Below are 26,545 nucleotides of genomic sequence, written 5' to 3' on the forward strand. Positions count from 1 at the left end.
ACTTAGGCTTTTTCGCTATATATTTTAGATCCAATTAACTAATTAAATTATGTTCGAGTTGTTTTCTAACTTGTTCTTGTCGTCGCTGATTGATTTTATTTTATTTGGGATAAATAGAGATTTCTGTTATTATCATTAACAAAGACGATGATAAAAAAGATATGAAATTAATTTGTTCATAGCCAGCAACGGGCCAGAACGAGGAGGGAAAATAATCATTCATGTATGTATATATTTAGTGTAATGACTTGATAATGTTTTTAAAGTTCAAGTAGAACTAAAAAAATTAGAAGAACAAATCGAGTGAAACTGTTACAAAAAAAATGGTAATATATTTATGTCGAAAATTATAGAACTAGCTTCAATTTGATACCTTCAGTCAATACGAATCAACATGAAATTTGTAGCCATCTTTTGCCTACTTGGTGCCCTTTTTGGTCTAAACTATGCCGACCAGGATCGTACGTCTAAATATTTAAATCGATTAATCCAAATACCAAACACCCTTCTCGTCAATAGCGGTTTGTGGACTGCCACCAGGTGAAAGCGGAAAGTGTAAGGCCTTTACTATAAAGTTTACATATTACGCTTCGATCCATAGCTGCAAGAAATTCCTCTATGGCGGCTGTGGAGGCAATGCAAATCGTTTCGATACCCAGAAACAGTGTGTGGCAAAGTGCAAAAAGTAAAGAGAGCTAATTCATATGCATGTAATATATATACTTTGGTTGTTTAAAGAATTAAATAAATTGGGGTTGGTTTTTTTTGGTTTCCATTTATTCAGAAATTCTTGAGATCTTATTGAAACATGTAGCTTGACAAGCTTGAAGCGGGGGAAATAGTAATCATATAATATAAAAATACTCTCATGAAACACAAAATTGTAAAAAATGAACAAGAAGTCATTATTTTAGAATTTTATATTGGTAAAATGTCAGACGAGCTCGCATATTCACCATGTGAAGGTTATCGGAAAATTAAGTACCAAAAGTAATTTCATTCTGTTCGATTTGCTTCTTAATCTTTGAGATAATCTGCCAAACTTTCTCTGTACCTTTAAGAAACAACATTTTATTTCATTTGGAACAAAAATGGATTCTTTTTTTTATCGTTAAATAAAGTGGGATGAAATAAAGATAGTATTCATTTCTTCCTAGATAGCTAAGGGTCAGATTAAGGACTGTGGAGAATTTCATATATAAACATGGTCTTACTGTAGTGTGAATATTTCACAGGCCAATTAATAATGTTCTTAAAGTTCAAGCAGAACTAATTAAATTAAAAGAAAGTAAAGAACCGGTTATGAAGAAGTTTTAATATATATTTGTTCAAACTTTAAAAATTATCTTCACTTGGTGTTTTCAATTCGAATTAAAATGAAGTTTCTAGCCATTTTTTGTTTAGTTTGCGCCCTTTTCAGTCTCAGCTCTGCCGGCAAGTATCGTAAGTCTAAATATTCTAGCTAGGAAATACAAAATTAAATCACTCTCCTTGTCATTAGCCGTTTGTGACCTGCCTGTAAGTGCAAATGGACCCGTTAATAAGAAGTGTGTGAACTATGTTCCCAAATATACATACGACGCGCAATACAATATCTGCAGAAGATTCATATATGGCGGCTGTGGAGGCAATGCAAATCGTTTCGATACTCTGAGCCAATGTGAGGCAAAGTGCAAATTTTAAAAAAACAAAAAAAACAAAACATTATGTTAAAAAAATATTTATATATCTAAACCATTTGCTAATTTTCTGCTAATATGCAGTGCTAAGTAATTTTTGTACATTTTTACTTTAACAATAAATTTTTTGATAATAATGTTTGACGTGGATTATCCTTAAGTTTTGGTCGACTACTTGAAACGTTGTATGGATAAATTTGCAAATAAAGAAATGAAAATTGATAAAAATTGGAGAAAGAGCAAAACATTCTGAAAATCCCTTTTTGTCCAGAAACAAAAGGGGACGAGAATTAACGATTCGTATGCTTTTTTCAGAACTTTTTGAAGAGTAAGCTAAGGGTTTTAGCTAGAGTGATAAAACCTAAATAGACTTTGATATTGAAATGTTATAAAAATAAAAAACAAAAACAAAAAATTACAATTAGTTTAAAAACTGTAACTAAAACACGTTGAATACTATTTTTTTTAAATTCCTTTTTCAAATATTTCTGGCAAATTTAATAGTAAAAAACAAGATTATTTCATTTGATTTTAATGCTTTAATAGGCTCTTAAGATTGACTTGAGTCTAACTTACGTAATCTATATATAAGTAGATATACTTGAAAATTTTTCAAGCCTTTTATATATAAGTATTCTATAAAGTTCAAGCAGAACTAAGTAAATTAAAAATGTAAAGATAGGCTGATAAGCTATACAAAAACAAAACTTGTTGAGAGTAAAGTAAAGAATTTTATGGTTACAAATTGTTCTATATATTTGTTGAAATTTTTGAAATAATCTTTAGTTGGAATTCACAATTCGAATCAAAATGAAACTTTTAGCCATCATTTGTTTACTATGCGGCCTTTTTGGTTTAAACTACGCCGCTCAAGATCGTAAGTTTGAAAATCTGTACTAGGATCTAATCACTTACGAATCCAAATACCACAATTATCCCCGATGAAATTAGGTTCTTGTAAAAGGCCATTTGCTTCAAATGGAAATGGTGGGAGAACGTGTGTGGCCTTTTTGCCGAAATGGTCCTATGATAAATCTGCCAAGAAATGCAAGGCTTTTAGATATGGCGGATGTGGTGGTAACTCAAATCGTTATAATACCAAGGCAGATTGTGTGGCAAAGTGCATGAGCTAGAGAGAATTTATGGATGGCTTAAATGGAAAATACATAATTTGTTTCAGAATAAAATAACGTTATATATGTAAAACCATATCTATCAACTAATTAGTTTACATAAGCAAAACGAATTTCATCATTCACACTTTTATTTGTAATTTAATTCTTAAGTCGCACTTGAAGTAAATTGATGGTATAAATAAACTTTAAATAACATTTATTCAAACCAGTGTGTTTTGAAGGATAAATATGAAATCAAGTTGGATCATATCTACTATAATTTTTCCCTTTTTTACCTACGCTCAAGAAGGTAGGAAAAGTCTATACAAAACAAGCTACTTTTTGTTATTTTGATTACAAATTAAAAACTAATATTTCAAGGTGACTGCAATGGTCCTATATCGGCCTCATTACTTGGAGCCGACTGTAGACCATCAAAATCGGTGGTTTATAGTTACCATAAGGTATTGGATGAATGCATTACATATGGATATTATGGCTGCAAAGTCAAAGGCAATAAGTTTTATAGATCCCAAGATTGTCATGCTAAATGCGTTAAGTCTGGTTTACGAGAAAATCCAATTAAAAAAAGTAAGTAAAACTAAGATTATAGTATAAACTACATAATATTTCTCTTTTAGCTATCTGTGATCTGGAAATTTCCACAGAAGTTTTTAGCACTCGCTGTGACAAAAGATTAGTCTTTACTTATGACAAAAATATAGATCAATGTATCTATATAGAATATGAAGGATGCGAATTAAATGGAAATATGTTTACGGATTTATCTTTTTGCAGACGTGAATGTGTTAAAAATTTGTAAAATAAAAATTAATAAAAACGCCGTACGTTTTCTTAAACAATTCCGAAATTTGTAAATAACATAAAGATATGATCTGGGCACGATAATATGCATATAATAAATTTTAAGTAAAAAAAAGTTTCATAGATTTTATATGATAGACTGCATTGGATATCTCAAAGTTTTGACATGTTAAAAAAAGGAATATTCTTTTGTATTTTCAAATGCATCGTAAAATACATATATACCCAATATTGTTGTTGATATTTATTGGTCTACAATTTTTTTTTTTTCTAAATAAAACATCTGTTTCTATCTAATATGTCCATGCCATAGAGGCCTATATATTATATAGTATTCCGATCTGACCCATATAATAACTCAAGTTAACTTTAATAATTCAGATAGAAAACGAACGGTCGAACAGATTCGAATATTTATACTCTATGACAGAAGATATTGTCATCTATGTTACAGTTTGCTTAAAAATAAAATAAAAATTAGAAAAAGTGTTTCATATATGCTTGTTTTTGATGGCCCCTTAAATTTTTGGTATAAAACAAGGCAATTGCTAAAGGCGTTAAGATGGAAAATTAAATTTTCTGCACATTAAAGCAAAGCGCATTTAATTAATACTCTCCGATGTTTCAGCTTTTATTAAATTGAATATTATACTTTAATAAGTGCTTTAATTAAATTTTCACACTTTATAAATTTTTGCTTTTGAACTACTGGAAAGCTATAAATAATACATTCAATCAATTATTCACCTTCAGTGTCTTTAATAAATTGAATATGAAATTAACTTGGATCATAGTCACAATATTGTTTCCCGCATTGGCTTATGCTGGAATGGGAAGTAAGTAGCAAGAAATTACCTCAATATAACATTAAGAACTATTCAAATATGGTTTTTTGTAACATTTTCAGATGTTTGCAATCGCAAAAGATCGGAAAAACCGGGAAATTGTAATTATAAAACTGTTTGGAGCTATGATATGGCTTTGGATGAATGCCTCTCTTGGACATCTTCTGGATGCAATGTCGAAGGCAATATGTTTGCCACTTATGCCGATTGCCGATATCAATGTGTACGTACACCGACAACAGTTGCTTGGATCAAAGATCGTAAGTGCCAGAGTTTGCCCCATTTTGACAAAAAAAAATAATTATTTTGCTTTCAGATAGATGCAATTTAGACATTGTGGAATCAGTTGACAATAATAACTGCCAATATGAACATTTCTGGAGCTATGACAGAAATCAGAAAAAATGCATTTATCGAAAGCAAAAGGGATGTGCAATTATTGGTAACATGTTCACCCAACTCGCTGACTGTCTTGATAACTGTGAGCCAACAGCCTATGTGGATCCAACATCATATGTAGAGAACTTGGAAATCTGCCAATTTCCTATATCATCAGAAATAGTACGCACTAGATGTGAGAATGGCACAGAATTATTTAGCTATAATCAAGATACACAACAGTGCGATAAATGGAAATATTACGGATGCGAGATCCGAGGCAATAAGTTTGTCTCTTTAGAGGATTGCAAAAATAAATGCACAAGATTTTGATATTAATATTAACACTTATGGATAATAAATATTATCGATATTAAATTGATAAAGACTTTTCGATTGAAGAGAATTTAATTTCAAAAATTCTTTTCACTTAATGTATTTCTTTATGAAATTATCCTCTATTCCTTTTCTAAGTAAGTCTATGCGTTAAAGTTGTCCGAAGTAAATTATTAAGATACTTCATTTCACTCTGATAATCAAGATTGATACTTAGTCCTTGATGTTGATAGAAACAAACGGACGACCAGTCTAAAATGTCTATATCAGACTGATTAGTTTTTGCTGATCAAGAAGATTTATACTCTATGGCAAAACATCTCGTCCTATGTCGAATTTTAAAATACACTCTATAAAGAAACTCATTGTCAGTTTGCTTAAAAATAAGGAATAATATTGCCAAGTGTTTAAAATTTGCTTGTTTCTGATGCCTCTCACATTTGGGTATTAAAAAGGCAATTGCTGAAGGCGTCACAATGGAAAATTACATTTTCTGGACATCAAAGCAAAGCGCTTTTAATTAAAACTCTGGTTGATGTAACAGTGTTTATTTAATTGAAAATTATACTTTAACATATGCTTTAAATGAATTTTCAAACATAATCATAACTTATGTAATACTTGTTGTTTGTTTATGTAACTCTGCCATCTATCAAAAATAATGTTAGTATTAACTAAAAGTTTCAATCAATTTGTACCGAAAAACTCCCTGCAAAAGGTCAAACATCAAGGCTAAGAACTTTGACATCTGCATATAAACCCGGTCCTCTTAAGTTTTCTATGTCTTCCTTTTACATATCAATTCTTACCCTTCTTGTGTTAAGTCCAAAGATAAATGTCAACCATTACTTAAATAGAAAAGAGCCAAGAAATTGTTGTAATTAGTCTTAGTTTAGTTTAGTTGGAACTAACTAATTGGCTGCGACTTTAATATTCCTTGCGGACCTTTAGAGGGGAAAAATAACCTTTTTACTTTTTCACTTGCTAATTGTCAACTTCAATTTCTTCGTTCTAGAAGAAGAAAAAGTGCATAGTTCAGTTCAATTGATTTTGTGACACAATCAGATGTTTGTTGTTGCTGCTTTTGTTGTTCACCATTTCTGGTTCTTTTGATATTCTTGCAGGTGACACGCAAGTCACACACAAAGTGTCAACATTCGAATGTCAATTTCGAAATCAAACTATGCAAATGAACCACCCACTCCCTCCCTTTCTCCCTGAGAGCTTAAAACCTTCAATTAAGGATAAACAAAATAGAAAATACCCAGTCAAATGGGACAAACCTTTAATCAAAATTGTATGGTTTACATTTTTATATCATTTCGGTTTATGTAAATTTAATTCCAATTGACAGACCGCAAATCATTAATATTATCCATATAAGAACAAAAAGGTGAACCCGTGTGGTGGGAATTCGTCATCAATATTAAAAGGCAATTAAAATCAAATGAAGTGGAACATAAAAATGAAAGAATCGATTGCCAGACTAAAAGAATTACCTAAATGTTGTAAAATTTCTAAAGTATCATTAATAAGTTCGATTAGATATTTAAAATTTGTTTAATGAAAATATTAATAAAATGCCAAAACCCTTTTAATTTTGCCTTCATTATGAGGATTAAATCATCAATTTTGTAGGACTCTTCTCCAATTTTTCCAAGTGATAAACACTTTCTTTTAAAACTTTTACTTAGAAAACTTGTGTGACTTGAGATAAAGATGAAATTGATTGTTACAAATTCTTAAACCGCATTTTGTTAGTTTTGTGTACTTTTTTTTGCACTTTGATTCGGAGTTTAGATTTTGATTAAATTTTTGTGTTTAAAATTCAACCCAATTCCTTGTCATTTTTGCTAAATATTTTTTCTGTCTAAAAATATATAAAAAATGTTTCATATGCCTTTGGCTTTTTTTTGTTTAACCACATTGTTGGTATTTAAACGCATTTTATTATTGCTTCGTTTACTTTACTTAAAGTGTTCCAAGTGACTTGACTAGCCTGAAAGCTACTCAGAAGTGTAAACCGGAAAATACCCTTGAGGCATATCACATTTTCTCGTCTTTTACTTTATTATTTTTATTTCATTTCCCTTTATGAGTGGAGGCTTTACTCACGGTTCTGAGGCCAGACTGTTCTGAAAAGTAGGCTATGCTTTACAGAACATTTCTGATTTGAATTAACTTTTCCAGCACTTTTTTTGTACAAAGATATATTATTATTCGAGAAGTAAATTGATACATATTAAGACTTTAGAACTATTGTAAAATTAAAAAAAAAATAAGGTTGAAGCCTAATTTGATGGCAACGAAATAGCCATTCATTTTGTATATTCATGGGTATCAAAGGTAAAACATTGCATGTAAATACGTGGGTTCACAAGGGTAAAAAATATTGGAAAATGTTTTTGTTATTTCTTGTGCCCCTCCACTCCTTAAACCATCTGTGATCCACCCTCGTTTCATATTGAAGTGTTCGATGGAAGATTACCGTTCAATTGATTTTGTGACAAACTCGGTTATTTCTACTGCTGCTGTTGTTGCTATTGCTATTGCTCACCTTTTCTGGTTCTCTGATATTGTTACAGGTGACACACAGCCACACGCACACACACATAGACAAAGTGTCAACATTGGAATGCCAATTTCGAAATCAAACTATGCAAATGAACCAGGACCCACACACTCTCGTTCCCCCCCTTATTCTTATCTGAAAACTCAAACCTTCAATTAAAAGCAAACTGCAGGATAAACAAAATAGAAAATACGCAATGGCCCCCGATGAAGCTTCAATCAAATTTGTATGGTTAAAAGTTTTATTTCACAATTCGGTTTATGTAAATTTCATTCCAATTGAGAGGCCGCAAATCATTAATATTACCCAAATAAGAACAAAAAGGTAAAACCGTATGGTGGGAATTCATCATCAATATTAAAATGCAATTACAATTTTGCTCTCGAAGTGATGAGGCAAAGATAAGCAAACAAACAATTGCTAGACTAGTTAAATTACCTAAAAATACTTTATTAGATTAATATTTTAATGTTTTTCAAGCTAAAAGATTGACCATTTGTCTATTTTGCTAAAACAAATTAAATTATGTAGTTTAGATGTGCTTATGTTTGCTTTAATTTATCCTTTATGTGTGGCCACATTGAGGTCAATAATTGAACAATGCCACTCTGAAATGTGTTTAATTATGTAGATTGGTTAAAGAAACACGAAATATTCTCTAGAAATGTTGAAAAATACTAAAAATGTTAACTTTTCATTTAGATTTGTAAGTTAAGCAAAAATTTTAACTATGTTGAGATAAGAAAAAAGTTGTGCTACATATGCTTCAATTTGAAAACACTGACATTACAAGTAATATTACAAAATTCCAATGATATCCAAACAATTGTAACATTCACCAATGACTTAAAACTGTTTTAGAAGTACAACTTTCTCTCTCAATGGGATTTTTTGCACTTGCAGTTGAGTCTGGAGTTTTGGGTTAAACATAAATTTATTTAACTATAGGTACTAATGTGACATAATTTTTATGCAAAGCTTAAATATTGGGTTTTAAGTGTATGGTAGACCTAAAAGACTGTGTACCAGAAGTTTTAGAAAAATCCTAAATATTCTTTTAGAGGCCAATTTTTCAGAGGTTCATGTTAATACTTTGTCATATCTGAAAAATACTTTATTCAATTTTTATTATTTTTTTGGGTGGTATAGAAAAAATATCACCTTATTAAAAAATGCTTTACTTATTTTGCCTATGATATCTGCTGGCTGTTCGGCTAAGGAAAAATTGCAGAAAGATAACACTAATAATAGAAAAAACAAACCAGTTTTTTGGTAAATATTTTCTTAACAGTCAGGCAACGCAATTTATAAATAATAGGTCTTACTAACACTAAACCTTACTTCAGTCATTTATCCGTCGTTTGACACTTTTCAACACTAAAATCTCGTATAGTTTAGGTAAATATTTATCCATTTTTCTGAACTAAAAATTTACAAAAGAAAAGCTTAAAAATTTTGTAATTTTCGATGGCGTTTTACAACATTAAAAAATATTTATTCACATAAACAAAAAATATGATTCCTACCCCATCACAGGAGATATTTTATAGTTTATATTTTAAATGGATTCAATGATATCAATAATAAAAAAACAGTTTTATATGAAGTAAGTAAGTTTCTTAACTTTTCTTAATATTTGAACTTGTGCAATTTCTTACAAATAACAAACTTGAAAACTGTTCAAAAGATCTCTTTTACCTTTTTATCTTTTAGGTAATACTCTCATATCTTTTAAGCCATTAGTACTTAATTGGTATGGCGACTTTGTAGATTGCCTAAAAAAAAACCTTTATTTGTTACTAAGTTCCATTCAATCGACTTTAAATTACTAAAAGCGACACTGAATATATTTATAACATTAAAAAATTATATCTTTTTTGCCAATAACTTACCAATTGATCCCAATATTGACTTGCATACCCTGTAGTATGTATTATGTATGTAGCTGTTGTGGTTGTAGTTGTTGTTGTCAAAGTGGCAATATAAAATCCGAACTACTTATATTTCCAACCGCGCATCGAGTTACATTTTCACATTTCACTGTTACAAGCAGCAATTCAATATTTGTCATGAAATGTTATTAATAACTAACGACTTTAGTTTCAACTTCAACTTGAGGAGTTTGCTGAGAGTTTGCCAGAGTAAAATGGAGATTGGCTTGGCCAAAAAGGGGGGTTGGCCGGGTTGCCGGTCGGGGGACACTAAAGGCGCCAAGAGTGTGCTAATAATAAAGATTCAAAAAAAAAAAAAAAAAATAAGAAAAATAAAACGAGGAAAGGAAAATATATAAAGCTTCAACAGTGCTACACTTAATCTAGTTGGAGAGACCAGCTGAAGCTACTTGAGCCACAGCAGAGACAACCAACTGCTCTAGCCCCCTAGACCTCTTGCTCCTACCAGCACCACCACCACCACCTCCACCACCTTCATGTATAATGCATGGGGACAAGGCAAGGCGAAACAGCAAGACAAATATTGTAACCAGGCAACACAACTTTGACTGGTCTTAATCGCGCCATAGGAGCAACAGCAAATGATGAAGCAGGAGGAGCAGAAGTAGGAGACTTGGAGGCTAAAGAGTGGGGGAGTAGTTGTCAACCTGCGGGACACCTTAAACTTTTCGCGATTTGTATTTTTAAATATTCCAAAATATATAGCAAAGAAATATACCAAGGCGACGAAAACAGCTGGAAACGAAAAACGAAAACAGAAAACAACCGCACACCAAATTTTTGCTTGTACTTTGTTTTTCCTTTTTCTTGGATGGACTTATTGCTTCTTTATTATTTTACATCTATTGTCGGCAAACAAATTTTAATGTCACTCGCGGAAAAATGCAGAGAAGGCGACGGCGGCGAAACGATGGTTCGGTATATTGGATACCAAAAGCAAATTTCTGTGATTTCAACTTACACGTCGCGCAGTCGAAATTCAACTGAAATTTTTCGGTCTTTTTGCTGTGTGAACAACCTGATCCAGACCGGCTAACAATTTCTATGAGAGAGAGAGACAGAGGAAGATGGAGATGTAGACGGAGACAGGGTCTGAGACAGCAGCAGAGATAGATACAGTGTGGGAGAGAGAGGAAGATGCAAAATAGCCAAAAAGAGAAATGTTCATTGAGAAAAGCTAAGCACACAGAGAGCTTTCCCTCTCTCTCTCTCTCTCTCCATTACTCTCTCTCTCTCTCTCTCTGTGCGCATATACCAAAAAATCATAGAGAAAGAAAACTGGAAAAATCTGTGCAAAAAAAAATTTAACAATCTTGTAGTCTCCCACAACATTCCAGTCCACAAAGAGAGAGAGTCAACAATTTTAAATGATTACAATTACAAGTGGTATTCCCCTCTCACTCATTCAATCGCCCTCTCTCTGTCTATCTCTCACTAAGCTCTTATGATTTTTGACTTGTAATTGAAATTTCATGGATTATTAGTTGGTTTTTTTTTCGTTGCCTTTTGCTTTTTCTGTGTTCATTGAAGCTTTCCAGAGAGTTGTTGAAGTAAGTCACCTTTTCATCTCATTTCATCCTCAGCTCAGCATTATCCTCATCATCTCTTTTATGGCCAACTGTTGATTGAATGTTTTTCATAGACATTGGAATTTGTAGTATTTAGTGGGTTTAAAGGGGGCGGTGAGGGCGGCTAAGTTTGGGGGAGGCAACTAAGCCAAAATAAACAAGGAGAAAAAAAAAGCAGCAAGCAAAGCAAAAAAAGCATGAGAGAATGGATGGATGGAGGATGGAGGGAAGGGCTGCTTTAGTTGGTTTATTGGTTCAATAAGCCTCCAGGGCAAAAGAGGTGAAACCGTTCATGTTGCTGCTGATGATGATGATGACGATGATGCTGCTTCTGCTTCTGCTTCGTTTGTGTCTGAAGGTCAAGACCCAATGGGCCAATTGTGTGTTGCCGTTTGACGAGAAAGTAAAAGTTAAACCCTAAAAAAAAAACAAACTAAAATCGACAAAAAAAATTGTGCCACGGCTTTGAAATGAATTCAAATGGCATTGGATTGCATAAAAATGTCTAAAAACAATTTAAAAGTAATAGATACTGTGTCGGGTTTGAAAAGTACTTGAAAAATAACGATTGGAATCTAAAAAGATACGAAGCATTTTACCTGTTTAGAAGGAGAATTGGCAGTTCTATTTTTATTAAGAATAGGCAGGATAGGAAATTTTCTTAATATGCTCTTTACTAATGGTTACTTATTGTTAGATGAACTCTTAAATATCTAAAAATGAGTTGAAAAGGTTTACAAAATTGTTTTTAAAAGAGTTTTAGGAATATGCAAAAAGTTTCAGTATTTTAGCTGCAGACAAAGAGAATTAGCAGTGCGATTATTATTAGGATTAAGCCTATTTTTGGGCAAGAAATTTTCCATATTTCCTTTACATGATTTTCTCTCAAGGATTACTTAAAAGAATTTAGGTGGACTCTTAAGTGTCTTAAAAGGACTCAATAAGGTCTACAAAAATATTATAAACACAAGTTTTGGAAAAGTTTTGGGAATATGGATAAAAGCTGCAACAGAGACTTTTTAATAGCAACAAAGTTAGTAATGGTTTAGGGAATCCTCTAACCTAAGTATAGAATATGATACGATATGATATTATAAAATACTTACTATGATTTTATTCTTCAGATAATTTCGTTTTCTATTTAATCAAGTAGAAAAGAAAAGAAAAGAAAAGAAATAAGGTATGAAAGAAATAGAGGAAGATCTTGCAATTGTTTCAACATATATGTAAAGTAAAAGGTGAAGTAAAGTAAAGAGTAGTAAAGGGTAGTAAAGTAATCTTTAGAGTACTCATACAGCGAAAACTTACTTAGGAAAAAAATTAAAACAAGGCCAATTTAGATGTCGACATACGAAAAATATCTTCCCAATTTATGTGTTCTGAGAGTTTTTACTTTGAAATAATAAACGATGAATTGTCTATCAACTAGGTGACCGCTTTATAAAGTTATTTCAGAATCGACTTTAAAATAAAGTTTTGCTACATTTAAATAGGGATCGTTTTTTTTTTAAATTGATTTTCCCATCATTTTAAATATTAATGAGCAAATTCATTGTGAAAGCTAAAAAATCATTTTCAATATGTTAAAGTTGTCCAAAAACAAGCTGATTTTATACCCTTTTTAAAAAATTTAAGAACCATGAATTTTAATTTTTTGGTGTTCAATAGATTTTTTTATTGCATTTTTCATTTCGTTTTTGTTGTTGTTGGTTTTTTTGTTTGTTGTTTTTTTTTTTTTTTAATTTTTCATATATTTATATAATTAATATTAATTTTAATTTTGAGAGAACATTTGTTTTATTTTTAATGTTTTGCAATTTTTAATTTTTGTTTTTAGTTCAAATAGTATACAATTTGCTTATCTATACAATTTAATAAAAAATAAATTTAAAAAAAAGAGAAAAATTAAAAAGTTTTAAACAATATAAACAGTTTTTGTTGCTTGCTTTTAATGTATATATATATTAAGATTAATTATCAATATTATTTAATTAATTAATAATTATTAATATTAATATTGATTTTTTTGTTTGTTTGTTTTTTTCTTTTATATTTCATTGTAAAAACTTAACAAATTGTTTTGCAAACTTTGTTTCATTGTTTATTGTTTGTTTCTGTGTTTTTTTTTCTTCTTGATGGCAAAGCGATTTTTGTTGAATATTTCTTTTCGTTTTTTGTTGTATATAAACTTTTCTTAATTATTATTATTTAAGTTGAAATGTTTTTTATGCATTTAAATGTTTTGCTTGCTGCTTAAGAGAAAGAGAGAGAGAGAGCGACAGAGAAGGAAATTTCATTGCAAATTTACAAGAATTTTTTTTGTTGTTTCGTTTTATATTTTTCGCCTTAATGATTTTGAAAGAAAAACACAAGTTTTCATTTAGATGTAATTTCATGTGAATGTAAATATATGTATATATATATATATATATATGTTTGTATGTTATTGTTTTTCCAAAAAAACAACCCCATCCCCCCCGTTTTTTACGCCCTTTTCTCATTTCCCACTTAGATATATACATGAATAGGATATATCTAACTTTGCATTTTGCCTTTGGCTTTTCTTTTCCTGCTTGTTTGTTTGTGTTTAAGATTTTCCACGCTTAGTTTTGAACTGGTTAAAGCAAGCAAGCAAAAGCAGCAGTAGCAACCGGCAACAGAGATGGAAAATCTTGTTGCCTTAGAGTTTTCCTTTCCTTGACATGGAGTTTTCCCCTTTGCACAGGTTGAAAATAATTGAAGCTAATTGGTAGTCGAGATACATGTCAGAGAGTGAATAGAGTGAAAAGTGTGTCTGTCTGGTATAGAGAGGATGAAGAGCAAATGAGAGAATTGTTTTTCCTAAAGTTTACAAAAGTTTTCTTCTGTCTGAATTTTAACTAGTTTTGTTTTCCCAATTCTGTTTGATTGGTTTTGCCCCTCAACAAATTGGATAATTTGTAAGCTAAATTAGAAGTTTTTTTTTTTCATTTAGGCTTGGGTTCTTAGGTTTTTTGTTTTCTTCACATTTTCCACCTCATCCTCATCGATTTGTTTTTTGTTTTTTCTGTTTTTTTTTTTTTTTTTGGTGTTTGTTGATTTGTTTATTTTGGTTTTCTTATGAAATTAAAGCTTTAAAACCAGCAAAGTCTTTACACAACGCATAAGGAACTGGCAAACCGAGTTTGAACATACATAGTTTGTTTTTTGTTTTGTCTATTTGTTTGTTTATATAAAGCATTATATTTAGTGTGTTATACATATATAATCATTATATACAGTAGTTAATGAATGAAAAAAAAAAATAAATAAATATTAAAGAAAAACTGTTTAAAAATGTTGCCAAGCAGTTGTTTTGTTTTGTTTTTGGTAATGTAGTACTTAGTTAGCTAGAGAAATATGTTGATTGATATTTGATATATATGTTCATGATATGGATAAATCATATGAGAGAGTCGGAAAATTGTCAATTGGATTTTGAGAGATGATGGCAAAGACTTTTCTTTGTTTAAAACCATTTTAAATTTTATTTCGAAATGTAACCAAGAATGGATTGACCTTTGACTTATCATCTTACCGAAATTTGAAATATTTTGTATAAGAAGAATAACCGAAACGTCTTACAATTATTTGTGTAACGAAAGCCAAAGCTTTATTTGATATTAAGCCAAACGCAAAAGACTTCAAATATGCTTATAAGTACCGAAACCTATGACGATTTACATCGCACACAGCTCACTGGAATTCCTTTATAACCGATATAATAATGTTTTCTTTTATTGATTGATATAATAAATCTTCGTTGGTTTTATCGACATCTTGAACAACCGGAACAAATTAAAGGAGTAAAATTAAAAAGGAATCAAATAACCGATACCATTTTCTGTGTTTTAAAGATTGTTGGCCGAATTTACTTAACGTTTTTTGACATTTGAAATTTTTATGATCTACAGTGTGAATAACCGATTTTTTGCCTAAACGGCTTTTCGGCATATATTTAGGAAACCGAAATTACCCTTTTTTTGGTAAGTATTAGTGTATGACTTAATACGTTTAATAATTTACTCAGCTTGAATAACCAATATGACCCTTATCGATAAGGTAACATTGGTAGCTTGATAGTCCTTGTTTCGGTTAGTTAACTAAACAATTTGCTGTCTGTCTTTGCTGATATAATTTCATCCCAAGTTACTTTTTTGTGAACTTTTCCTGTTTGGTTATCTAGTCAAGTCATTTACCTTCTAGTCTCTTTTCATTAGTGTCCAACTATTTATGTTCTTCGTGGTCCCTGTTTGTTATATTCACTTTATTCTTAACCTATTCATGTTAACTATTTTGCAGACAACTCATTCTTGGGCAAAATCTACAGACAGTTGATTTGTTAGCATCATCCATGGTTACTTTTGCAATTTGGTTTATTCTTTTTCCTGTTTTCAAGTTAAACTGAATCTGATATGAAGAAAAAGCATCTACTCTGCCATCATCATCTCTAAATAACTGAACAATTTGATATACATATAGTATGTAATACGTACATATGTCAAGTTTATGAATAGATATCGATTAAATATTGCTTAATGTTGAGATTCAGGCTCAAATAATGTCGTTGAATGTCGGTCGGATCTAAAGAAAAGCCTTTTTGCTGGATTCCAGTGTGGTGCTAGTTGTGGCACTGCCATTATCCTTACCCAAGCTGGCTGTGGTGGAGACGGCTATGCTCGGCACTGTAACGGGGGGACATGGTGGCGGTATAACCGAAGCGGATGTGGTCACTGCGGTCACAGCAGCCGCAGCGGCAGCAGCAGCAGCTGCAGCTCCGGCACCCGCCACAGTTCCTCCACCCATTGTCGCTGGCGGCTGAGGTGTTGCAGCCAGGTGTGTCGGAAATCTGGGCTGAAATGTTGGCTTACCCATGGCCAGGGCTGGATTTAGATCTAACATTGTCCTGGGACTCATGGCTACAATGCTGGCACCCAAGGGACCTGTGAAAAGTTGAGCAACTATTTGTGTTTAGGCCAGAGAATTTTCAAATTTTCGTTTTGCATTTGATATTAATTTTTGGTTTCATAGAAAAATTGAAGGGATAGTAGCCAGAAGAAACAAAGTGTAGAGAGCAAGAGAGTAAGATAAATATATAGAGAGAAAGAGAGAGAGAGAGAGAAAGAAAAGAAAAAAGAATGAAATTCTGATTAAAAATTTAGTTAACAAATTGGCAAAAGCATAAAATTATTTTATCGAATTCAACTTGGGAAGAAAGGATATAAGTTCATACGCAACGTTGAATTTGTTTTAAGTGTTTTTTGGCATTTCATATTAAGTTAGTTATCTTTTGTTTTTCGTCTTTTCTTTTTAGTTATATTTCATACTTAATTAATACAGGGTGCACATTTGTTTACTACACAAACAACGTTTAATTGTACATATACACAACAACACACATACACATATACATACACAACACTCATGTCAAGTGGTAAGAGTTCAAACATTTGGTTAAGGGTCAACATGCAGCATGCTTCAACTTTCAAACAAAACTATAATGGGTTTGGTTCGTTTGGGATTGACTCCATTCATTAAAATTCCATAAAAATATTATAACAAGTATATATAATTTCGTTCGGCAAACCAGGCTGGAGGGTTAGAGGGTGTGAAGGTTTTCCATTGGCACAAGGAGAGCTACAAACTAGATTTTTGAAAAAAAAAAAACGATTGGGGCTGGGATGTAATTTAGTGTCTTTCTATAAAACATATACCCTTGCAGAAATAATTAGTCTAAAATCGAGAATTAGAATTAACCATAGATTTTAAATGTCTTTGTACTCGATAAATCTTGCAAAAACGGAAATTAATCGCAATGATCATGTTGAAAATCGGAAAATCTTTTTATAGCATAAAAATAAAATATTTCTTTAAAATCTATTCTTCATTTAAAGCCTCTATACATACATTTTAATTGCAAAATTTTAAGTAAAAACAGAAAAGAATAGGGAGACATGAGTCTTGATATTGTAACTCTAAGAAATTCCAAATCAATTTCGGGATCGGTCACTTAAAAACGGTCGAGACAAACGATACCATTTCACGTTCCGAAAAACTTTTCAATCCTAAAACAAATTGTTAAGATTGTTGTATAACACACTAACTCCATTTGATTTATATATGTATTATCAAGATTTAATATATATTTTAACAAAATTTGGTAAGATCTTAAAGAAAACAACCACAAAGTTGATCAATACTTGGTCAGACTTTAAGGCAAAGCAAAACTTTTGACGCTATGCCAAAAATTATCAAAACTTGCGGACTAAATTGACTGAAAAAACTTCAACTTAAAATTCCAAAGTATGGGGAAAAAAAATAAAGTATATTAACATTGAGAATAGGAAACCTAACTTGTTTTAGGAAGGGAATAATCTCTTGTTCTTATATTTTTCGAATAACTATTTTTTTTAATATGTATATATCAAACTGCAAGAGTAAAAAAATATTCGGCTAACCGAAATTAAAAATATTTTGATATATTGTTTGGGGTAATATTTTTTGGTTTTTTGGATGCTAAGGTTTACTAAGACCTATTCTACATAGAGACATAGAGATTTATAGAGATTCATAGAGAGAGAAAGAGAAAGATTGTAAAAGGGAAAGGGGTGAGGGTTGGGTGTGAAGAGCGGGAGCAATTTCTTATTAAACGGGGGTCTAGTTAGAAAATATTTGTATAATAAATAGATAGATAGTTATAACTATATATTAGATATATGTAGATAAACCAACACACCCGCCCAGCTTTTGTTTGTATCCGTGAGGTATTTGGTTTTGCATAGCTGAGAGCATGATTAGATGAGGATATAGTATAACTGAGTTTCGATTTTTGATTTCGATTTTGATTTTTGTTTTTTCTTTGTCATTTATATATGTTTGATTTTTTTTCGTTTTTTGTTTATTCATTTTGGTGCTGTGTTTTGTTCAGTTTTTTCATTTTTTTTTTACTGTTTAAACAAATTACAAAATTTCTGTTTTGTCTTTAGTCGAAACTGAAGGCCATATCTGAAATACAAAAGTTCAACAAGATAATACAAAGTTGTTTTTTTGAATTATGTAAATACTTTTTAACAAAAAAGAAAGTAAATGTATATGTAGAATATAAAGATATATATATATATAATACGCACACACGCACACACACACACATATATATATAGCAGAGATAGAGAGATAGATAGATAGAGAAGTATACAGGATAATTTATATATGTAAATATATAAGTAAATATATTTGTATATTTATATATATATGGAACGAACGAGCCAGAACTGAAGAAGTAGAAGAACAACACTGAATGATATCAATATATATTATAGATAATATATATATTTATATATATATGTATATAGAGAGAGAGTAGAAAACACGTAGAAATTACAATTATATATAGCAGATTGTAGATAGCACATAGCACTTGTCCTCGATTCGTATATATGTATGTAGTATATAGTATCCAGCATTGGTTAATTGCGTACCCAGTCGTTCCATTGGCAGTTCCAGTTTCCTTGATTTTCAATTATCTCAATATTTGTTCAAAAATTTTGTATCTCAATTTTGGGTTTTCTTCTTTCGATAAAACGTTTGTTTGTCTCTGGGTTTAATTTAAAAAAATTTGTTCATTTCGTTTTGTGGGACGTTTCGGTTGGGGTTGGGGATTTCGGGGAAGGCGTTTATTCTTCTTCTTCTCGCTGGTTGGTTGCTGTTGTTGTTGTTGTTGTTGTGGTTGAGGTTGAGAGGTCGTTGGCTTTAAAGCAGCCTGCTCTTTTTGCCATCTCGCGGTTTGCCAATCATTGTTGTATATTCATCTATTTACATAAGATTTATAAGGGAGGAGTTGTTTGATGGTTTTTTTTTTGGTTTCTTTTTCTTTTTTTTTTTGTTCTTTATACACAACATTATTGAAAAAAAATAATTGAAACATATCTCGCAATCAAATAAAATTAAAATTACATTTATATAGTGTATAAAATATGTATAGGTATAAATATAATTAGAGTCTTGTATCTTGATATTATAAAAATATTGCATATAATTGTATATATAATTATATAGATAAGACCCCATGGGCTTGATGACTTGAATATACAATTAATGCTCATTTGAAGAACTTTGAACAGTCATCGCTTTACGATCGTAAAAAAATTAACAAAATTGAATCAGTTGATGAAAAAACGGCTTTGGTAATGAAATATTATGAAAGGAATCAAGTGACGAGCAGAGTTCTAAAACTTATAAAAAAATATTTGTAATTATAGGTCTAAGCAATATAATTAATTGAATTGATAGTTTTTTAGTTTTAAACAAATCAATTACTGCTCTAAACGGGATTAATAAACATTTAAGTATTGGCATTTAAAAAATGTTCTTTGAAATGAAAACAGATACTGAAAAAGATGTTTATTAAAAGGAAAATGTGGATTAAAACTTTTTTGAGTTAAGTTCCAATACAGATTTCAGTTGAAGTACCTCTCGTTAAAGTATTTTTTCAGATTTTATTAATTGTAGAATTTTCTAAAAAGAAACTTTTCAAGGCTAATATTGAATATGAATTTTACTAATTTAAAATGACAATTCTGAATTTATCTCTTTAATTAATTTCCAAACATTCTCTTAATGTCTTAGGACATTTAATGTCGAAGCATCAACCACTTCCAAAATTTTGAAAATATTAAGCCTAATAAAATCAAATTGGTGATTCTCGATTACTCTCGAATTACAAACTTTAAACAACTATTTCCCTTGATGTTTTCTCTACTAAGAAGGCAAAACATTTTGTTACTTTCTTTAAGAGTTATTATCAGTTAGATGGTTAGCTTTTCAAAATCGTGCAATTGTTGATATTCATCGCCAAATATTCAAATAACGTTTAAAATTCTTTCAAAAACGATGATTTTGAATGTTTATTTTTGAAAACGTTCATCATTTTAAATTCAATATTCATTGTTAATTACTTTGACGACTTGAAGAAATATGTCATTTATTTATTAATCGACAATCGCTTTTGTTTTTGCTTTATTATCAAGATAATCTTACTTAATTGAACAAAGTATTTGGTAAGAAAAGCTGTAGCTTTAACGATAACGTAATTGCATTATAAGATGCTTGACGTTTCAACAAACTGAAGTATTTAGTAATAAAAACCATTTTAAAACATTCTAGGCAATGCGTTTGTCAAGAACTCCTCGCTTCTGGTAAGAAGCTTGAAAAAGTAAGAAAAGCTATTTGAAAGATGTATAGATAATGCATTTGCCAAGAAACTTATTTTTGATACCTAAAAACCACAAAGAATTTTGGAAAAATTACAAGTACCTAATTGAGTTCCATTTCTGATCTTTACTCTGCTCGTTCAATGATTAGACTAGGAATATAATGAGAATAGCGTCAAATGAAAGCTAAGCTTGACTTATGATATATGAGATAGATGGATGATCTATGATAGAGATAAAAAAGCCGTTTGGATTTTGGTAGTTAAAGTAATTACAAGTAAGTACATATATACACGTACATGGAATGACAAATGTATGTAATTCATGTTGTTGAATGCTTTTTGGGGGGTAAAGTAAAGGCCAAAAAAATAGGAATGGTAAGAAGCTTGATACTTTCGTTATGACGCCTTACAACAAAATTATGGCAATAAGTGATAATAAAATATTTGCTTTATTTTCGGGCGAGGGGGGTGTTAAAACCTTTTGTTTTCGAACTTCAAAGTGCAGCTGTGCGAGCTGAGAGCGGTTAAGAACTTAGTTTTTGGCAGTGCCGTTTGTTCCTTCTTTTTGTTTTTTGTTTTGGTGGAATTGGAAGCACGCATTGTTGTTGTGATCTCGAACAGATTTGTGTTACAAAAAAACTCACCTGATTTGGGACTGACCAGATCCTTGGTTTTGTTATTCATGCGACGTGGCCCACCAGTACCACCGGAGCCCATGGGTCCGGAATGTGGTCCAGAACCAGGAGTTCCACAACCACTGACACCGCCACCAGGAGCACCTGTTGGGGGGAATTGGAATATGGTCAATTTTCTGGATTTCATTTGGCAATGGTTTTTTGGTCACGTACGCTCACCTGGCAAACGCGGCGGTCGCGGCTGTTCAACGGGAAGCACTCGTCTCCGCTTCTTTGGCAGCTTCGCTCGAGCTTGCGTATGCGAATAATACATGGCAAAATTACTAACAATAACGGGTACTGGCAGTGCAATGGTTAGCACACCGGCTAGAGCGCACAATGCTCCGACAAACATGCCAATATAGGTTTTTGGCGCCATATCACCGTAGCCGACAGTGGTCATTGTGACCAGAGCCCACCACAGACCCAATGGTATGCTATTGAAATCGTTATGTGGATTCGGTTGTATGCGTTCCGCATAGTATACCAAGCTGGCAAAAATCACAATGCCCAGAACTAGGAAAAATACCAATAGGGTTAATTCCTTGGCCGATGCACGGAACGTCTGGATTAATATCTTTAGGCCGGACGAATGGCGAGTTAACTTGAATAGTCGCATAATACGTATTATCGAGAAGAACTCCAATATATCGGCGTTCTCCAAATGCGAACCAAATCGCTGAAGCACTAGATCGATATAAAAACTAAGCGTTGCTATATAATCGATGATGTTAACAGATGACTTGATGAATTCACATTTATTCGGTGATGAGATAAAGCGAACCTACAACAAAATATAGAAAAAATATAGATTAGTAAGTTTCAAGAAGAGTTTCAAATTTTGAATTAAAGAAGAAATGACTTAGAAAATCACGAATCGGAGAAATGAGTCAAAAGTATCAAGAAAGTATTAAAAATCAATGAAAAGGGATAGGGCAATTATAGTCAAAGAATAGGAGGAAGCTATTAGGATAAAGTATAGTATATAATATAAGGTAAAGGAGGCTACTAGGTTTGCTAATAGATTTGGTTTTGAAAGTTTTGGAGTAGTAATAAAAAGATTTATATAATATAAGGAAAAATAAAACCTTTGGAAGGTACTTTCGACAAACAGGAAAAGGAGAATGTGCATTTTGAAACTAATTTAAAGCAATATGCAATAAGGAAAACATGACGAGAACAATTCAGGTTTTATTCGAATCAATCAGAGTTGAAAACTCCATGAAAATAACTATCAAAAATTGAAGTGGGAGAAAGGAAGCAAGGCAAGAATGAAGATATAAGCCCAGATCCTAAAAGACTCTCTCCATTCTTTTTTTGAGACTTTTTGAGTCTCTGATTTTGATTTTATTTACTCTTAACATCTAATTCCTTTAAAGTTAGACTTGAAATTCAGATTAACAGTAATGAAAAATAGAATCAAGAAATCCTTCCTTAAGAAGGAATCCTTCCTTAAGAAAGATTCAATAAGACACAAAGATGGAGTGAAGAATAAAACATAGAGTCTTCTGGGCTGATGATTATCTTTAACTTTTCTTTATATTCTTACTTAGCATTTCATTGCTTTAAGGACAGATTTGGAATTCGATTCAGATTAATGCCGAAAGGAATTGTTTAGCAATGAAAAATTAGTAACAACAAACAATTTGGAAATTAAAAAAAGATGGTCTATAAGTAAGTGGAAGAAAGAATATCTTGAAATAAGGCGTATACTAAGAAAATCGTAGGTAGAAAAACCAAAAACAACAATTAACTAACTAACAGTTATTTCAAAGAACCGCATTTCCCGTCTCAAGTTCGTCTATAACTCACCAATATCTCAAATGTAAACCAGGCATTGCACACGCATTCGATATAAAAGAATGCAATGTGTGCATTTGTTTCGACTTTTTCCAACACCCAGGCCGAGCTACCATTGGCTGTTTTAACGGTTATATTATGGACAATCGGTACACGCATATCGGGATGGGTTTTCAAGCAAAATGATAAAATTGAAATGCATATAAAGAATACCGAAACAACGCCTATGGTCTGTAAAAAGTAGAAGACAAAAGTCGATTAGTAAGAAATTCGAATTTGCCAAATACCAAACTTACTTTGGCGGCATTGGAACTATATGGCTCATCGAATAGGGACCAAATGCGAGGCTTCATTTCCTGCCACCAGGATATAGTGCCTTTGTAGTAGTCTTCTTCGAAACCAAATTTTCTAGCCAATTCCTCTTCGGACGGTTTTTCTGTATCGAGATCTAAACGATCCAATACAGCTAAAGTTTCCTGGGTATCGCGATGCTGAAAAAGAAAAAATAAATTTGTCATTAGAATTTCCATTTAAGAAATGTAATTTATATTGACTCACCTGTGTGTAGGTCATCCAACAACAGGGCTCCACCTGATTTGAGTCTAGACCCCAAAATTCTAATTCCTCTTCGAACAGCGGACCACAAACATCTGTGGGATAGTGCAGTTTGCCAGTTCTAAGCAAACAGAAGAAAAGAAATGTTAAGTGACAAAAATCTTTAATATTTTTAGGCTTCTGATCTTACCTGTAATAGTTGAGCACCTGTGCAAATACACCCGGATGCCGATCAAAGAAATACTCATTCAATATTGGATCATAATTGGCCAATGCTTCTGTTAGACGCGATAAACGCGTTGCTGGTATCTTTTTCAATGTGGCCTTATATGTCTCGTGTCGTATTCCGCCCACATTGAGAACCACCCGATTCTCCGAGTCCATATTGATCAGATTCATGGCTGCATGCGCATAATGTTGCATTTTCTTAGGTATATAAGTCATGATCGTAAAGTTTAACCAAAAGAAAAACAAAATAACTTTGTGTGCTTTTGTAAGTGTCTATGTGTTCACTACTATTTTCTACGGTATTTCGTGTGAGTGTTGTCGTGCTTAATAGTTTTTCTTTTTGTCCAACCTGTGTGATATTTTTCGCTTTCCTTTTCCACTTTAATTTCTGTTAATTTTCTTTGTGTGTGCCCTTATTTGGTTTCCTTTTTCTACCGTTATATTTCTCTGTGTTTTCTAAGGCACACGCAAATGTCGTTCACTAACTCGCCCACTTGTCCACTCGCCCGCTCGCTTCCTGCTGCTCACTCGGCGGCTCGTCACTCGTCACTCGGTGCTTTGTCAATTTTCACGCATCAACAATTCGTTGCTCTTTTCACTAGATTCTGGGATAACCAAGGCATAATTCTATGCTGGAGGAGTGGTAAGCTAAGGACTTCCTGCTTATGCGGGTGTAGATGATTACTCACTAGCTTGGGATTGGGGGATTGGACGACAACATGGCGCTATAAAAAGAGAGAGAAAGAGAGAACATTTAACATTTATTTCATTTGTTTGTTTTTTTGGCAAAAGTAATGTAAAAATGATTTTGCATAAATATTTTGCATGCAACTTTTAAAATGTTCACATAAGTATTTTCACATATGTTTGTGTATGGAAAACTTCATTTACATAAATTGAATATTTCACAACATAAATATTCATGATTCTTTAAACAACCCATTTGTAGTGTTGATTCAAAACAATTAACGTAGTTATGCTGGCTCTATAAATTCGTTGATAAGTTGCATTAATTTGCGTTACACAAGTGGAATTAAAGCAAATGATTTGGCTAATGAGTTGTCTTAGGTCGGATTTTTATACGATAGTACAGTGAAAATTATGTTATATTGTATTTTACTATATAATTGTTACTTAGACTTTCTTTTTTCTTTCTTTATCCAGAATCTAGGAGACGTGTCTACCCAAATATAGGTTCTTGAAATAATTTTCTACTCCTTACGGCGTTCTTTGCTTTTAACCAACGAGTCTTCGAAATGGTATAATAATTTTGATGAATTAATCAATTTTTTAAGTCGTAAGGCCTTCATTTTTTGATCAGAATATTCCAGAGTAATATTTTATAGTTCCGTCTAGTTTCTTACTTTATCCTTTTTTTTTTCAAATTTTCTAAAAAATAATACATTGTGAACTTGGAGTTCTAGTTGCGTGTTTTGCAAATTTACCATGCGAAAATTTAGTCCAAATCTTATATTTTCTCTTTCCATTAACCCTTCTTTTTTAAAGGCCAATGACCTTAGCAGCCCGTGGTATATAATTATCAAATATTTCATCAGCTTTAACTTCTTTCTGTACTTCCAATACTCCCAAAATGAAGTATTTTAAACTGTGTGTAACTTGTGTGAGTATATTTTTGACGACTTTTTTAAAGCATCTCTTTCTCATGTTTTCCTTTTTTTACAACTGTCAGGTGCCTTAAACAGAATGCATATGGAAAAGCCGCTTTAAGACTTAATTACTGCACTTAATCCTTTCACTTTTCTTTCACTTTGGTCCTCACTTCAGAAGTCCTTCCGCTGAGTCATGCAAATTTAAAATCTTTTAAGTGAGTCCAAAAAAGAACATGTTTAAAAGACATTAAAGGAGGCTTTTCCTTCTTACATACTTGTCATTATCCTACGTTTTCTTTACTCTTCCGTATGTTTTAAAAAAATATATATATGTATACACATAGAACGAGTTGCTATGTAAATATAATCGTGATAATCCGGAAAGTATCCCCAGACAAGTCAGATTTCTGAAGAATGATTTCAATGTGAAACGAAAAAGATAAACAAATATTAAAACAGATTAGTAAATTTACGTTTAACTATCAGCAAATCCATATTTTATATAGTCCTAATTAAAAAGTTATTTCAATGAATTTATGAAAAAGTATGTTTTTAACGATTAAATAAATTTATACAATAAACAAATTTAAACAAACATTTCCGATTAATCACATTATAATAATGCAAACACATGTGCTGTCGATTAGACCATTAATTTTTATATATTTTGAGCTTTTCAGCGATTTGATTAATGTTCAAATGTTCCAATTCATCTCATTATAATTCCTATGACCTTGGCAATGTTTTATGTGAATAGATTTGTATACATACATATATACAAATCCTTCATCCATCTAAATCAATATTTATGTATACAATTCATTAACATATTCCATATTTTTTATATCATTTCAGGTGAGTTCTTTTCGCACACTCTCAATTTATGACAAGAACAACAAATAATAACAATTGCCAAAGGTAGGAAAAACACCAAATTGTTTATGAGATTTATTATGGGATATCGAATTTGAGTTTTTCTATCTGAAATGAGTCAATGTATTTCTTTTTTAGTTTTTATGTATGCATTTGTTTGTTTGTGGTTTCTTTTTCTATTGTTTTTTCTTTTTTTTTTCGTTTTTGTGATGACTCGGTAAAATGATTTTTAGAATTTTCGATCATCATATTCATTTGAATTGACCCATTAGCAGCTCGTGAATCGCATCCTACAAGATCTTTTCT

General features: G+C 31.6%; 3 protein-coding genes and 1 long non-coding RNA gene across 8 annotated transcripts in view; 2 read left to right on the forward strand and 2 right to left on the reverse strand.

Annotated features, from left to right (window-relative positions):
- Positions 1–10,526, reverse strand: part of LOC124460196 — a 40,097-nt gene extending 29,571 nt beyond the window's left edge. The window contains exons 1-2 of the long non-coding RNA XR_006954132.1: positions 10,421–10,526; positions 9,643–9,971 (exon numbers count right to left, since the gene is read on the reverse strand). This is a non-coding gene — a long non-coding RNA (uncharacterized LOC124460196). The remainder of the gene's footprint in view (positions 1–9,642; positions 9,972–10,420) is intronic.
- LOC26529773 (hemolymph trypsin inhibitor B) lies at positions 362–776 on the forward strand. The gene is made up of 2 exons (XM_015178478.3): positions 362–461; positions 520–776. Exons 1-2 carry the CDS (start codon positions 395–397, stop codon positions 687–689), a joined length of 237 nt encoding a protein of 78 aa, XP_015033964.1. The 5' UTR covers positions 362–394; the 3' UTR covers positions 690–776.
- Positions 1,343–1,816, forward strand: LOC26528769 (kunitz-like peptide PcKuz1). Its single transcript, XM_015178404.3, has 2 exons — positions 1,343–1,443; positions 1,502–1,816. The coding sequence occupies exons 1-2, from the start codon at positions 1,377–1,379 to the stop codon at positions 1,681–1,683; spliced, it is 249 nt and encodes an 82-aa protein (XP_015033890.1). The 5' UTR covers positions 1,343–1,376; the 3' UTR covers positions 1,684–1,816.
- A 4,070-nt stretch (positions 10,527–14,596) lies between the features above and the next one.
- LOC6641861 (potassium voltage-gated channel protein Shaw) lies at positions 14,597–24,086 on the reverse strand. Of its 5 annotated transcripts, XR_006954171.1 has the most exons (8): positions 23,719–24,086; positions 23,532–23,649; positions 23,270–23,464; positions 22,986–23,204; positions 21,354–21,957; positions 21,144–21,278; positions 18,670–19,096; positions 16,215–16,249 (listed from the first exon to the last, which is right to left on the reverse strand). XR_006954171.1 is itself a non-coding variant. In XM_002065435.4 (7 exons), exons 1-7 carry the CDS (start codon positions 23,970–23,972, stop codon positions 15,873–15,875), a joined length of 1,884 nt encoding a protein of 627 aa, XP_002065471.2. In that variant the 5' UTR covers positions 23,973–24,086; the 3' UTR covers positions 14,597–15,872. The 5 variants fall into 5 exon arrangements, 4 of the variants coding, with proteins under 4 accessions (XP_002065471.2, XP_023031758.1, XP_023031757.1 ...); XM_002065435.4 differs by lacking the exon at positions 18,670–19,096 and having other exon boundaries at positions 14,597–16,231; XM_023175990.2 differs by lacking the exon at positions 18,670–19,096 and having other exon boundaries at positions 14,597–16,249.
- Between the last annotated feature and the right edge of the window lie 2,459 nt (positions 24,087–26,545).

The sequence above is a fragment of the Drosophila willistoni genome, assembly GCF_018902025.1.
Source record: "Drosophila willistoni isolate 14030-0811.24 chromosome 2R unlocalized genomic scaffold, UCI_dwil_1.1 Seg167, whole genome shotgun sequence".
In the NCBI taxonomy this organism is placed as follows: Eukaryota; Metazoa; Arthropoda; class Insecta; order Diptera; family Drosophilidae; genus Drosophila; species Drosophila willistoni.

Excerpts from the sequence above, each read along its gene's own strand:
- LOC26528769 (XM_015178404.3), top strand. The coding sequence starts at position 1,377 with ATGAAGTTTCTAGCCATTTTTTGTTTAGTTTGCGCCCTTTTCAGTCTC. Across the intron at positions 1,444-1,501 it reads CAGCTCTGCCGGCAAGTATC|CCGTTTGTGACCTGCCTGTA; the intron begins GTAAGTCTAAAT and ends CCTTGTCATTAG.
- LOC6641861 (XM_023175989.2), bottom strand. The coding sequence starts at position 23,972 with ATGACTTATATACCTAAGAAAATGCAACATTATGCGCATGCAGCCATG. Across the intron at positions 23,650-23,718 it reads CAGGTGCTCAACTATTACAG|AACTGGCAAACTGCACTATC; the intron begins GTAAGATCAGAA and ends CTGTTTGCTTAG. Across the intron at positions 23,465-23,531 it reads GTTGGATGACCTACACACAG|CATCGCGATACCCAGGAAAC; the intron begins GTGAGTCAATAT and ends TTTCTTTTTCAG.
- LOC26529773 (XM_015178478.3), top strand. The coding sequence starts at position 395 with ATGAAATTTGTAGCCATCTTTTGCCTACTTGGTGCCCTTTTTGGTCTA. Across the intron at positions 462-519 it reads AAACTATGCCGACCAGGATC|CGGTTTGTGGACTGCCACCA; the intron begins GTACGTCTAAAT and ends TCTCGTCAATAG.